This window comes from Natator depressus, chromosome 6 (assembly GCF_965152275.1).
Source record: "Natator depressus isolate rNatDep1 chromosome 6, rNatDep2.hap1, whole genome shotgun sequence".
NCBI classification, from domain to species: domain Eukaryota; kingdom Metazoa; phylum Chordata; order Testudines; family Cheloniidae; genus Natator; species Natator depressus.
Window position 1 is genome coordinate 50,718,791 of NC_134239.1, and position 14,080 is coordinate 50,732,870.

The following is a 14,080-nucleotide window of genomic DNA, read 5'->3' on the forward strand; positions in this document are numbered from 1 at the left end:
ATCAAACCCTGGATCCAAATGCCAGGTGTGGAGTTTGGATCCCACACATGCTGCTCAAGCTTCTCTCTGAAAAGGCCAGAATCTGAATGCCCCCCCAGACCTGGGACAGTTCTGATCCGAAGCTGGAACTGCCTTCTCTGGGAATGCTTGGAGCTGGGGTTTGGCTTTGACGCAGGCACATGACAAAGGTAGGAAATTCAGCTGTAGATTCAGAGTTAGAGCTGTGGTTTAGGTTCTGGGCCATCTCTATTTGTAACTAGAGCCCTGCCAAACTCGGGGATTCAATTCTAAGGGGTTTGTATAACTCCATCTTTCCATTTGAGTCATGGGCCTTTTGCACTCCCCTCCCCACAAGTTTTAATCTGCATTTCAGGTTCAGATAAAAACCAAGAACTCAAAAGGAAACTCACCCCAAACCTCTGAGTTTTATTTTTTCCCCCACAAAACCATATGAAACCAATGAGTAGCAAATGGCATCCATTGGAAACCATAAATCAGCCCAAGACGTTGCTCCAAGCTCAAACCTCAGTAACCCTACTCTGAGTATTGAGGTTATGACTAGAGTTGGGTCTCAACAAACACTTCAGACAAACACCTTCAAAATCTGAACCTGGTTCTGAATGGTGGGGCCAGCGGCTATCTCACTTCCATCTGATTGGGTGGCCCTTACCAGGAAAGTTTTGTCCAGCTCTGCTCGCCACGAGTGGGGCAGTCACACCCGCCTGTAATGACTCAGAGATTCCTGCCTACTGTGTAGCATTTTAAGAATGATTTCCTTAGCCAGGGTAAGTCTAATATGACTGTATCAGCTGGGCTGGCTAGGTGTCACTCTGGTTAGTGCTCCACTCTGCTGTCCAATAGACCTGGGTTCTGTTTCCAGGCCTTAAGTCAGTTTTCCGTAGGCATGCTGGCTCTGGCACATCCCATTACAGAAACAGGTGCCAGCTGCAAAGTTCAGATCTGGATCCAGATCCCGCATATGGTAGAGTTGACATCTAGGGTTTTGATTTAACCCCATCCTTAGCTGGTAATGCAGCAGAGAAAGCATGCTCAGCCCCTGGGACTCTGAGAGAAGAGAATGGTCTTGCTTTGTTTCACAGTGATACAAGTGGCTAATCACAGAACAGCAATGTCTCCCTAGACATCCTCCTCCAAGCCTCCTTAGTCAATAAGATGCCAGGATGCTGGGCTGTAAATGTGGGAGAGGTGTCCTCTGTTGAGGACACGCAAAGTAAACACCAGTACAGCAATCCTTAACACTAATTCAATGAAATCCTCCAGTAGGATTGGCTACAATATGACATCAATCGGGTGATAATGAGACTATGCTATCAACTGTTTACAAAGTTTTAAACCCCTTAACTTGTGCTGACAGCAAAAACCATCAAAGTGCAGAGTTTGGCTGAAAAACAACCCCCCACCCTCTGTCTGGCTGAAAGGAAAAAAATCCTCAGCCAAGCGCAATGGGCTCTGCGCTGTGATTTCTTTGGTGTGAGGGTAAATAAATCAGCAGGTCACTGAACAAAACATCAGAGGCAAAAAATATCAAAGATTTGTTTTGAAAGAACAAAAGTCTTCTGGGCTTTATATCCTGAAACCACAAAAATGTGAGGGAAAAAACCCCCCAAGTGGCAGATTTTCATGAAACAAAACAGACTGGAGCCAGCTGTATTGTTTTAAAAGTGGCGCTAGTCTTCCTCCAGGCTGCCCCACAAATGTGTGCTATTGCCCCTACGCCCACAAAGCCTATGTAAATCAGGTCATTGTGCATCTAATAACTCACCTGTGCACAACCAGCTTGCACGGACAATGCTTGTTTGCACACTTACAGGCAATTTCCCCCTCCCTCCCCCCTGCTCCAGAGGCAATAGGTGTATGTGCATTTGTGAAGGTGGGTCTATTTTCAAATATAGTCTGCAAGCCTGCAATGATGTGCAGCACTATAGATATTATACAATCATAGACGGTTAGGATTGGAAGAGACCTCAGGAGGTCATCTACTCTAACCCCCTGCTCAAAGCAGGACCAACCCCAACTAAATCGTCCCAGCCAGGGCTTTGTCAAGCTGGGCCTTAATATGTTCGTCAACCTCTCCACTCCTAATAGGTATCTTGCTGTCCCCGAATAGAAGCAGCTCCCGCTCATTGCCACAACTATTGTACTGTCATCTCAAAGTAATTTTTTAATTCAAAGTAAATTCAGTGCAAGGAAAGGTGCCCTGTACGGAAGTCCACTGTTAATCATTGGGACAGAGTCAGTATGGGCAGTTCCATACTGCTCATGTGCCTCAACTCAGATCTGAAGAGACCACTTCAGAAGTGAAAGGATAGAGAACTCATCTGCCCGCTGAGCTCTTCTTGGCCTCTCTGTAGAGAGTTCCAACTGGGGCTTTTTGCATGTCCACTGGGAACTGGGCTAAGAGCAGCATCTAACTCACTTCATACAGGTCACCCAAAAGCCATCAGATAGTAACACCTTTTGGTCACTCCTCATTGACCTGGCCTGAATTTCAACTGGAGAACTAGCCACTGGCAGCAAGCATGTAGGTATCTTAATTTTGCAAACATTTAGGTGCAAAACAAAATCTAGCTTTCCTATTATATATTCTGAATACTAATCTATCCTCCATTTCTGCTGGAGACATGCCATAAAGCATTCCAGGGAATGCAGCTGCTCACCAAGCGATGTAGAAACAATTCTCTTAAAGAGTTCACAGGCTAACCCAAGCTAGAACTTGAGAAAAATACCTGAGTCATCATGCATTGATTTGCCTCTACAAAAAACATTTAATTTGCTCATGCAGGGAAACTTTCTCAGGGTCTTCTCATATACCTGATCATCCATTGTGTTAACCCCATCAGGTCCCAGCGCCTCTATAGCTTGGTTGATTAGATCAGTCCTTCCACAATTTAACATTCGGAAACCCAGGTCCTGCTGGAATTTTTCAGTAGCAGCCTTAGCGTCCAGTCTTCGGAAGGAGCTAAAACAGCATTCAGGTCTGTTGAGGACAAAGGCCAAAAAGTGCAGCAATCATTTCAGGAGGGTTTGTGTTTTAAATAAGCAATTAGTTATAGTACTGCTTCTCCAGATGGCTTTATGCTCCATTATTGGGTTTTTCTATTTTGCCTGCAGAAATGTTTGTTATATAATTGTAATGCATCAAATGTATATGAAATCATATTCAGAGAAAGAGAGGGAGAAGAACTCTGTTGAAATAAAAAGTACAAATATAGTTCCATGATTAAATAATCATTATGGCTCTATGTAAGAGCCTGGCTACTAGTCCCAAATAAGATTTTGCCTATCATGATCTTTTATCACCTTACTCCCACATTTTTTCATCCCTGCATTATAATGAAGATTGTCCATATCTTCTTTTGGGTGGCAGACCATTCTCAGATCCACCCCAATAAAAGCAAACTTACTCCTGGGACCTATATTTATATTAGGCTCCTTTCCTTCCATTCTCATCCTCTTGACAGGTACCAAGCTATCTGCTTCTAAACAAGATAAAGGAGTCTGGAGATTATTGTAAATCTCCAGACTTATCTTTTGAGAGACATCTGAATTCTGAGCCTAGGAGCCTCTCTTGTGCACTGAAGGAACATCACCAAGTTGTAGGCATTTCCTATCTCAACTGAACCTTGACATGGTCACCCACATTGTGTGATTTCATTTGCTGCCTTCTCCACTGGCAGCCTGTCCTGACACGGGCTCTTGCACAAACTCCCAGCTGCTGCAATATTTGGCTGCCAACTTCCTTTGAAAAATTAGACAACCTCAACATATTTTAACCTCTTTTGAAACTTTGCGTGGGCTGCCAGAGAAGTAATGCATTCATGGTTTTAGAAGGCTGTGCATGAAACTTATTCAGGGCCCCAAACTTATCTGGTAACTTTTCATACTCTTGTCTTTGCAGGCTAATGACAAATTGTGACCAGATGCCACAACAGACTTGTCCAGTTAGCAAAGTCCTTCACCCATCTAGTGACTGGCCTAATTGTACGTGGGAGTCCAGCACAATACCACAGCCAAAACTCATATGAGGACTTTGGTGATCTACAAGCATGAGGTACACTAGGTGAGAGTCCAATGTGAGCCTCTATCCAGTGGAGCTAAGTAGGAAGATTGTTTTGGTTTAAGACCAGACTCTATCAAGAAGTTGCCCAAGGCCACACAGAATGGCTTCTTGGGCTAATACACTGCAAGCGCTTGCCCGTTTAGTTCTTACTAAGAACTTGCCTACACTAGGTGAAAAGGTGTTACAACACCCACTTGGTTGGAATACCTTGCACTTGTATTGCCTGTACAAAGCCATGCAACAGCATTTTCCAGCCATCCCTTTCGTTTTACAGGTGTTGGTTTGCAGTGCCTGAGACAAGGCCTTCAGCTCAGGCCCAGCTGAGCCGGTGCCACCTACAATGGTGTTTCTCCCCATTGTGGACGGAAAACCACACTGCAGCTGTGACTAGATGGGTCCAGTAGGTCCTAACTTCACCCCACAATGCAGGGACTTACACGTGAAAACCACCTCGAATCTCATGCTCCTAGCAAGTGGGACAGGTGCTTCACAGGTTATGCAAGTGTCCAGGGGCTATCCAGAGAAGTGTCAACTATGCCCAGGGCAGAACATCATCCTTCAGAAAGGAACTAATGTCTAAGTATTTCCTAGGAAAAATTCAGTAGGAAGGTAACATTACAGTCTTGGAATTTTGTTATTGTGAGAGATTTTTCATGTATTAGATTGTCATTATTAGGGCAGGTCAGTGAAAAGGTGTCTATGGAGGAGTGGAGTGAACTGTCTGAATCATCAGGCACTAGACAAAGATGAATGCAGTAGACAGGCCAATAGCTACTGCCAGAGGTAAGGTAACAGGCGAAGGACCAATGACCACTGCTAGAGGCCATAGGTGGATAAACAGTCAATCCTGGAGGTAGGGTAAGTGATTAGATGGACAAGCAGACCACACTGCTATGATAAATGTTATTATGATACTAGATTCCTATGTTCCCCTGAGAACAGTTAGCTTCTGTCAACTTGACGTCTAGTGAATTTCAGTAAATGAGTTAAATGTATTTTCAGGTGCTGTGCCTGCCCTTGAGCTGCGACCTTACTCTGCTCATTTGTTTGGCTCTGCAATCACATTGTCCTAGTTTCAAAGTAAGTGCTCTGTGCAAAACAAGGGGAAACTCATTAACCAATGCCACAGAAATAGTAAAACTGACTACACACAGACTGCTGTCAAATACACCAAGTGAGCCATCTAGAAAAATAGAGAAATACCTTTGGCTCTCATCTCTCTGGGTTACAGTGATCTTAGCTATGGCTTGTAACAATAGGTGAGGCTATCTCAGATAGCTGAGTGGTTTTAAGTTGATGGTGTCCATTTAAGCAGGTAAGGTCAGGGTGAGGAGTGATGATGTTTATAGATCACTTTGAAATGATACACTGAGAGCATTGGATTGAAAATCTTATAGTCACTGTCTCTCAAACAAACAGGTGTGGAGAACTATTTGTGTAAGAAATCTTTATCAGAAGATAGATATATAAAGTTTTAGGACAGAGGTCATTATAACAGCAGCACTTACCCTTCTACACCGCCTTTCATCCATAAATCCCCCCCAAGTGACAGAATCCTTCTGCGAGGTGCGAATTATCATCATACTTTGTAGACGATGCAATGGAGGGACAGAGCAGTTGTGATTTGCCTATGGTCACACAGTAAGCCAGAGGTACAGCTGGGAATAGAACCCAAGAGTCCTGACTCTCTGTCACTTGCTCTAATCACTAGACAGAATTGCTTCCTGTAAGTGAGAGGGTCATGTCATTGGCACTACAATAGGGACACCTCCCTCTTTTCAACACTTTTTTCACGCAGCACAGTCAATGTTCCCACCTCCAAAAACCCCATCATAGGGAATACTTAGGGCCTTTGGGATAACAGCTTAGAAAAGAAGGGTCAGAACAAACAGTTTATGAAGTTCAATTCTGACTTGCGATTTCTGCCCTCTGCTGCAAACATGATGTGCATTATTTGATGCAAAGGCTGCCTTGGTTGCAAAGAAAGATTTATGGTATATCATGTATGTCCTTGAATAGAGAGGTTTGGTGAAAGGCAGGAGAAAATATATGGGTGTGGGAAGGAAAAAAGCACTTGGTATTTCTTACAGATTTTTTCTTTTCTCCTGTAATCAGAACAACATGGATAGAAACCTTCATCAGACTCCTTCCAAGAGCCAGTTTTGAAACTCCCCTCTCAACAATCAGAATACAGAATTGAATTCCTGTATATTCCACATGCTGTGGCTGAATCCCTGTCCTCTTTCCTCCCCCTCACCCCATTCATTCATATGAGTATCTGGATTGCCTGGGTTTCTAAAGGTGGCTTTGTAGTTTATCGGTATGTACTCTCAGCCTTAATTCTACCTTAGCAAACTTTCTGTCTAGGAATTTCCCTTTAATTTATATCAATACACTTCTGAAACAGAACCTGAAAAACCCTTTCCTCTTTTTTCTACATGTAACCTAGAAATTAAGGAGCCATTTGTGTTTCATATACAATATCTCTCTATTGAATTTACAAAAACCTGTGGAGATTAAAACAGCACAGGATACCTTTGAAGTGGGAAGCCTGAGTTTTGAACAGTTCATTCAATCTAGAGGAAAGGTTGAAAAAAGAACTATGAAACTAAGATTGAAAGGAGAACTACTGAAACGAGCAAGAGAGAATGCTGATAGTTTGCCCTTCTACAGTGCCATCTCAGAACCTCAGAGCCTTTTACATTGTTTATTTCAACCTTTTGAGGGTGGTAAATATTGAGGCACAGGAAAGTGAAGTAACTGCTCCTACGCCACACAGAGAATCAGGAGAAAAACTAAGACTAGAACCCAGAAATCCTGACTAAAAACCCCTTGCTGCAACCACTAGATCAACCTCCCTTCTTCGCATAAAAGACCTACAAGTAACGGTACATTTTTTTCCTTACAATGTTAAAAATATCATTTATTATTGTTTATATGTCCACTGCAAGGTCACCATTAATTAAATGCAGCAGGATTAATCTGAGGAGGAAAAATTCACTTTGCACTAATGTGTACATTTCTAGCTGGGGTTCCACAAAACAGTTTCACAATACTAAAATCAGTGCTAACACCAGTAAATTTAGCAGAACATAGACAATGATTGAAACACAAATGAGTACTAGCGGCCCCAGCTTACTGTAAAACTATGAGTAATCTATGTGTGGAGGAAGGCTCTCTAAGTCTAAGACTTTAGACTTAGGCTCTTCACCAGGGTATTTAAAGAGGCAAAGGATGATCTTGTGGTTAACACTTGGGCCTGGGAATCAGTATACCTATATTCTTAGCCTGCCTCTGCTGCAGACTGTGTGCATGACAGAGGGCAAGTCACAATCTCTCTGTGCCCGATCTGTAAAATCGGGCTAAAACTTCCTTAGCTCACAGGAGTGCTATGAGGCTAAATCCAGTGATGTTTATAAAGTGCTTTGAGAGCAACCTCCAATGGAAGGTGATACAGAAGGGCAAAGTGCTATGATTATTATAACTGACTGTAAAGATAAGCCCACATACTTCAGCTGCCGTGGTTCGCAGTCCAGTCCTGGTAAGAGCAGCCTGGCCGTCTGCCTGATATCATCGCTGTCCACAGTTAAACTGCGCCGATGCTCAGCGTAGGTGATAGCCACTCGCATCCACTCCATCAGTGGGGGCAGAAGCATGAAGGGCCTGTGCAGAGAGTGAAGAGACCCGTTACAGTCAACGCTGGTTTCTTATCTTGTATGGTGAGATAAAATGTACTCCACAGTTTCCTGGACATGAATGTTGGGAAGTGGGCCAGAAGGCTCCCTGTTTTATCACTGCATAAAACTCCCCCTGTAAAAGCAAAGTCTGCCTCTTTAGCTGAGTGCAGCTGACTGATAGTTTAACAGGTAAAAAAAACAGCTCAGCCCTGATTATCTGAACTTCAGTTTACCCCAGACGGAGTCATGTTGAGTTATGTGACAGTGTGTGAGACTGAGTGAATAAAGAATGGTGCCTCCTGGTATCTGGGCCACAGAAGGTTAAGGGGCCTGCTACTGCTCCTAGCTATCAGCAGGCTCTTTTCGCTCAAGTGGTTGAGGCTTGCGGTTTTGGAGCTGAAGGGGTTGTCCTAGCTCCTCATGTGTGAGTGATTTATATAATAAATGCACCTGTTGTCTCTAGAGAGACAAGGTGGGTGAGGTCATATCTTTTACATATACAAATATAACCTCACCCAACTTGTCTCTCTAATATCCCGGGACTGACACGGATATAACAACTCTGTTGCCTCTACCACATGGGATTTGTTACAATGATCTGACCATCCATTATGACATTGAAAATATCCTTGACTATTCAATTAACCAAACTTACTCAAGGCTCCCAGATTCGGTTAATCCATGTTTTGTGCTGTTAATATCAATGGCTCTTCTCACTCTACATTCCTTGCACACAGAGATCAGGTCTCCATTTCTACACATTTGGCCCTCTAGATCTCAACAGAGCTGTTAGAGCTATGTGTCAGGTATGTTTTTCCACAGACAAACATCAAACATGTACTTTCAGTTTGGAGGACTTATTTTAGATTGAAGGGGAAAAGGAAAACAGAGAAAGAACTAATATGTCGTCTCCATGAGAGAGTACAGTGTGTGAGAGACTCACTCTGTAACATTACTTAGATTAGAGACTAACAAATTTATTTGAGCATAAGCTTTCGTGAGCTACAGCTCACTTCATCGGATGCATTCAGTGATGCATCCAATGAAGTGAGCTGTAGCTCATGAAAACTTATGCTCAAATAAATTTGTTAGTCTCTAAGGTGCCACAAGTACTCCTTTTCTTTTTGCAAATACAGACTAAGACGGCTGCTACTCTGAAACCTGTCATTACTGAGATTGTAAACTCTTTGGGGGCAAAGATCATCTACTTGTTTTGTGGTTGTACAGTGTCTAGTACAATGGTGTCCTGTTCCAGGACAAGTGCTCCTAGGTATTACAGTAACATACATAATGATAATAATGTTTGCCATCTTGGGATAACTCTCAGGGAATGTCTGAGACAGGTTAGGAGGCCCCCTTTACTTTTAAAGGTGCAGTAAGATAGAAAACAGCCCTACAGTTGCACAGGCATATATAGCACAGGTAGCTGGGTACCTGATTTACAGCCTCGAATGTATCAGTGTATTCCCACACAGCTAGCCTGACAAATAATGATTTGTTTGTTTTTTCCAAAGGCACCTGCCACCCGAGTGCTAGGCTCAAAAATTGCACGTATACTTCAAAACTCTATATCTAAATCCACCTCAGAGTTGATTCACAGTAGCAAACAGTTGTTTCCCTTTTGAACATTTAAACTGGAGGGCTTAAGGGAGAGGGTGCTGCTTCTTTATAAAGTTCAAATCAGTCAAACACACACAACAGAGGAATATAAAATGACTTGGGTATTAATGAAAGTGGCTGAGACTGTGAAAGGCATTTTCAAAGTGATGCATAGGGAGATGGGGGGGGGGGGAGAATTGAAAGCATAAATCCAGTTAGAAATTATTACAAATAATGGGATTTTCAAGCAGAACTCCCTGTGTAAGGCTTTGAACAGCCACGTCTTCAAGTTGGAATATCTGCACATCAAAACATGTACCATCTGCTTCCATTTTGCTACTAGCAAGGTGCATGCTAAACAGGCACCATGATTTTGTTGCATACAAAGTGCACGGTTTCCCCTCGTGCTCATTTTTCTGCTGTTCTCAGCAGAAGAGAAATGCCCACAAACTCACAGACCCATTCCATCACCTAGTCAATGCCCCCTGACTAATGTACAGAGATGTTCCTGACAGTACATTCCCAAGCACTTTATCCAATGTGCAGTCATTTTAAATGAGCCAAGTTATGAGGCTTCTAGCGCTTCCCTTCAGAAGATTATCTCACAGCTCAATAGGATCCCACCAGTAGGAAGGCTGTCCTGATATCCAGCTACATTTCCACAACTCACTAGGCTTCTGTCCCATTCCGGAATGTGTGGGATTCCCTCCTCTGGTGATGTGATACCAGAGTCAGTCACAAAGTCACCAGCAGACCTGGAATGTGAAGGGCTTGTGGGATAAAAAAAAGTTTCCTGATCTGAGCAGAATTTTCAAAGGCTTTAAATCTCACTCCTGAGCAGGCAGTAGGTCACCTGGTGACCAAGAGGGAATGACTTCAGACTGTAAAAAAGCGCATCTAGTAAAGGGTTTGTCCTCCACTTGCTGGCTGCTCTTCTAATTTTAGTTGCTTTGCTCTTGTTCCACTTACCTACTTGGTCCATTAGGCCCTAGGAACCAAGCCTGTGAGGCAGAATTATCACGTGTAGCCAGTCTGTGCTCAAGAAGAATATCACTACAGCACGAAGTCCAATGGGAATAGGGTTAAAAGGGAGCTGTCTGCATAGCTAGGAAACAATAGCAGCCTAATTTGCAAAGGCTCAGAGTATCTGTAGCTCCCCTGGAAGTCAGCAGCTCAGCACCTTTGAAACTCAGACAAGCACCTAAATGTAGGAACAAACTGCCCAAACCATTGCAGTCTCTGTTGAAATGACCTTCCTGCCAGCCTTGTGCCCTCAGAAGCGTTGCTTATTTCATTGCAATAACTTTATGCCCAGCTACAGCGTTCTCTTCCCCCTTGCCCCAAACCCCAACACTCCATATTACTATGCAAGTCAGAGGGAATCGCTATCTCTTCAGGTGAGTGACCAAAGATTTCAGCTCCTGTTTATCTGTGAAAGCTTTACACGTCCATGGGACTTCTGCCCTGGGAATGGATTTCCTTTTATTCCCCCTTTTACACAATTATTTCCTTTCTTCACAGCTCATATGACCCTCCTAGGCATGCTCACAGGAGCAGCTTTGTGTTACTTTACTCCCCAAAAATATGTCAGCAAAGATCCTTGCTGCTGTTATGTGATCCAAACTCTCCGAGAGACAGACCAGTTCAGTGGGATGAAATGCCAACACTCTCCACCTCATCACAAAATAAACGGTATTATCGCACTACCTGGCCTTTCACCCTGGGTGCCCTTTGCCTTCAGGCAAATGTTGATTATTCCACAGTTTGGAAAATATGGAAAAAAAAATTTGCAGAAAATTAATGGGAGATGCCTCAAGTTGAGCAACAAACCTATGTATGTGCCATGCTCTACACGACACGTTTTCCTTAGGATTTTTTGACATTTAGAGACATTTGGCAGCCCATAAAACAGAGTAATCCAGCTCTGGAAAAGGTTCTGACTCCCAGTGCCTGGATTGCAAGGGCTCAATACAGTCCAAGAACATACTCTGTTTTCAAAGCAGAAGAAAGCTACCGTTGCTTCATTCAGTTTCTCCCAAAAAAGGGAGGGGGTGGCGCCTTAAAAAAACCAAGTAACCTAGCATGAGAGTTAGGGAAGTGCATGATAGCGATGCACGGAATGGGCATGTCTCACATGTGTATCTTGTGAAGTGTGAAATTAATATCTGACAGTGATATGTTGATGATGTTTTAACAAGAAACTCCTGCATTTCTCTTGCCCTTCAGCTTGGGATAAACTCCGTGTTTCCAGGGGTGGAGATGGGGATATGTTCTTGCAGAGGGGTGAATCTACTACTCCCCCTCCCTCATTTAAACAAAAATGCTTTCTCAGACCCATAATCAAGGAGGGAGGCAGTAACAGGACTTGTCAAAGGAAGTTACATTAAGTTCACTAGCAAAAATGGTTATAACTGTTCCTGGAAAATAGACTGTGCTCATTTGATTAGTATGGCCCACTATTCAATTAGCAAGCGAAGATCATGGAAGGGGGAAGGAGATATCCTCCCATGGGGACATGTTTAGAAACTACTTGGTTTTTAGTGCCAACCTGTCTATTACAAAGGGTAAAATAGCTCTTCAGAAGTATTTTTATCCACACAACCTCTCTGATGCTCATTGCAATGGGATAGGCTCACCACCTGACAGGCTCACCAGGCTGAACTGGAGCACCCAAAATGCTGCTGACTTTGAAACTCTCCTCCCAGAAGCAGCAGCCCCCCGAGGGACATGCCCCCTCTGTTAAACTGTTTTTACTGATGAGTTGAAAGTTTGATTGATTAAGGGAATAGTGCTGATATAGACAGACTTCTCTAAGCCATCTGATATGGTAACCACATGTCATTTTGATTAAAAAACTAGAATGATATAAAATTAACATGGCACATATTAACTGGTTTAAAAGCTGGCTAACTGATAGGTCTAAAACTGTAATGGTAAAGGGGGAATCATCATCGAATGGGTGTCTCTCTAATAGGGGCTCACTGGGATCGGTTCTTGGCCCGATGCTATTTAACATTTTTATTAATGATGTGGAAGAAAACAAAATCATCATGGATAAAGTTTGCCGATGACACACAAATTGTGGGAGTGGTAATTAATGAAGAGGCCAGGTCACTGAGCCAGAGCAACCTGAATTGCTTGGTAAGCTGGGTGCAAGCACGTGTTTTAATATGGCTAAATGTAAATGTATACATATAGGGACAAAGAATGCAGGCCATACTGATAGAATGGGCACTTCCATCCTGGGAAGCGGTGACTGAAAAAGATTTGGAAGTGGTGGATAATCAGCTGTTCCAGTGCAACGCTGTAGCCAAAAGGGCTAATGCAATCCTTGGAAGCATAAACAGGGGAATCTTGAGTAGGAGTAGAGAGGTTATTTTACTTCTGTATTTAGCACTAGTGCAACTGCTGCTGGAGTACCGTATCCAGTTCTGGTGTCCACAATTCAAGAAGGAAGATGGTAAATTGGAGAAAGTTCAGAGAAGAGGCACGAGAATGAGTAAAGGGTTAAGAAAACATGCCTTATAGTAACAGACTCAAGGAGCTCTATCTATTTAACTTAAAGAGAAGGTTAAGGGGTGACTTTATTACGGTCTATAAGTACCTACATTGGGAACAAATATTTAATAATGGCCTCTTCAATTTATCAAAGAAAAGTAGAACATAATCCAATGGCTGGAATTTAAAGCTAGACAAATTCAGACTGGAAATAAGATGTGAATTTTTAAACTGTGAGGGTAATTAATCATTGGAACAACCCACCCAGGGTCATGGTGGATTCTCCATCATTGACAATTTTTATACCAAGGCTGGGGTTTTTTCTAAAAACTCTGCTCTAGGAATTATTTGGGGGAAGTTCTGTAGCCTGTGTTATACAGGAAGTCAGGCGAGATTATTACAATGGTCCCTTCTAGCCTTGGAATCTATGAAAGACATGGGTTAGTCATATGCAAAGAAGGGGAGATCTCCATGAGGGCAGGAACTTACCCCAATATCCTTCCATTTGAACACTGGTATAAAATGCTTGGAGGATGTCTACACTGGGGTGTAATTTCCATCTTGGATTGATGTACGCTTGTTAGCACTGTAGCTGCAGTAGCAAGGCCTAGCCATCCAAGTACTTACTTAGGGTCCTAGAGGGGAGGCCAATGTCAATTGAATTTACTGAGCATTGCCCCAGGGGCTTCTACTCTGTCTTGTTCCCAGAGTCTCTCTACCTCCTCCCTGAAGTCTCCTCTGTCCATGTCCCATGAGGCTCCTCTCTGCCCTCTCCCACACCCAGATGACTACGGCATTGAAGAGTGGGGGTGGAAAGGAGACATTCTGCCTGCTGCCTCCTTTCTTCTCTCCCTGTGCTGGGCTCTGGTCTCCTGCTGTGACAGTGTGAGATGCATAAGGGAGCGAAGAACAGGGGCCAGCAGTGGCATAGCAGCGGCGGAGAGGAGAGCCTGGTGTTTGGAGAGAAAGAGGAGGTTGTCTTCCTGCTGGCAGGTCAGGCAAGGCTGGTCCTGGGACATAACTGGAATAGCCCATTATTGATCTGATATGTCCTGTGCTGGAGGACTTTATACTGCCAGGGCAGTGATGGGACTGGATGATTTAATAGATCTTTTCCATTTGTAACTACTGCTACCTAATCCTAGGTAGCTGCTTTAAATACATGCAAACCTGAGCATCTCAAAACACATGTAGACACCATAATTCACACTCTGTCAAGTGTGAG

General features: G+C 43.3%; 1 protein-coding gene across 1 annotated transcript in view; it reads right to left on the minus strand.

Annotated features, from left to right (window-relative positions):
• Window positions 1-14,080, minus strand: part of ABTB2 (ankyrin repeat and BTB domain containing 2) — a 193,122-nt gene that overhangs the window by 20,978 nt on the left and 158,064 nt on the right. The window contains exons 4-5 of the mRNA XM_074955260.1: window positions 7,592-7,744; window positions 2,833-2,998 (exon numbers count right to left, since the gene is read on the minus strand). Of these exons, the coding sequence (XP_074811361.1) occupies window positions 2,833-2,998; window positions 7,592-7,744 (319 nt within the window). The remainder of the gene's footprint in view (window positions 1-2,832; window positions 2,999-7,591; window positions 7,745-14,080) is intronic.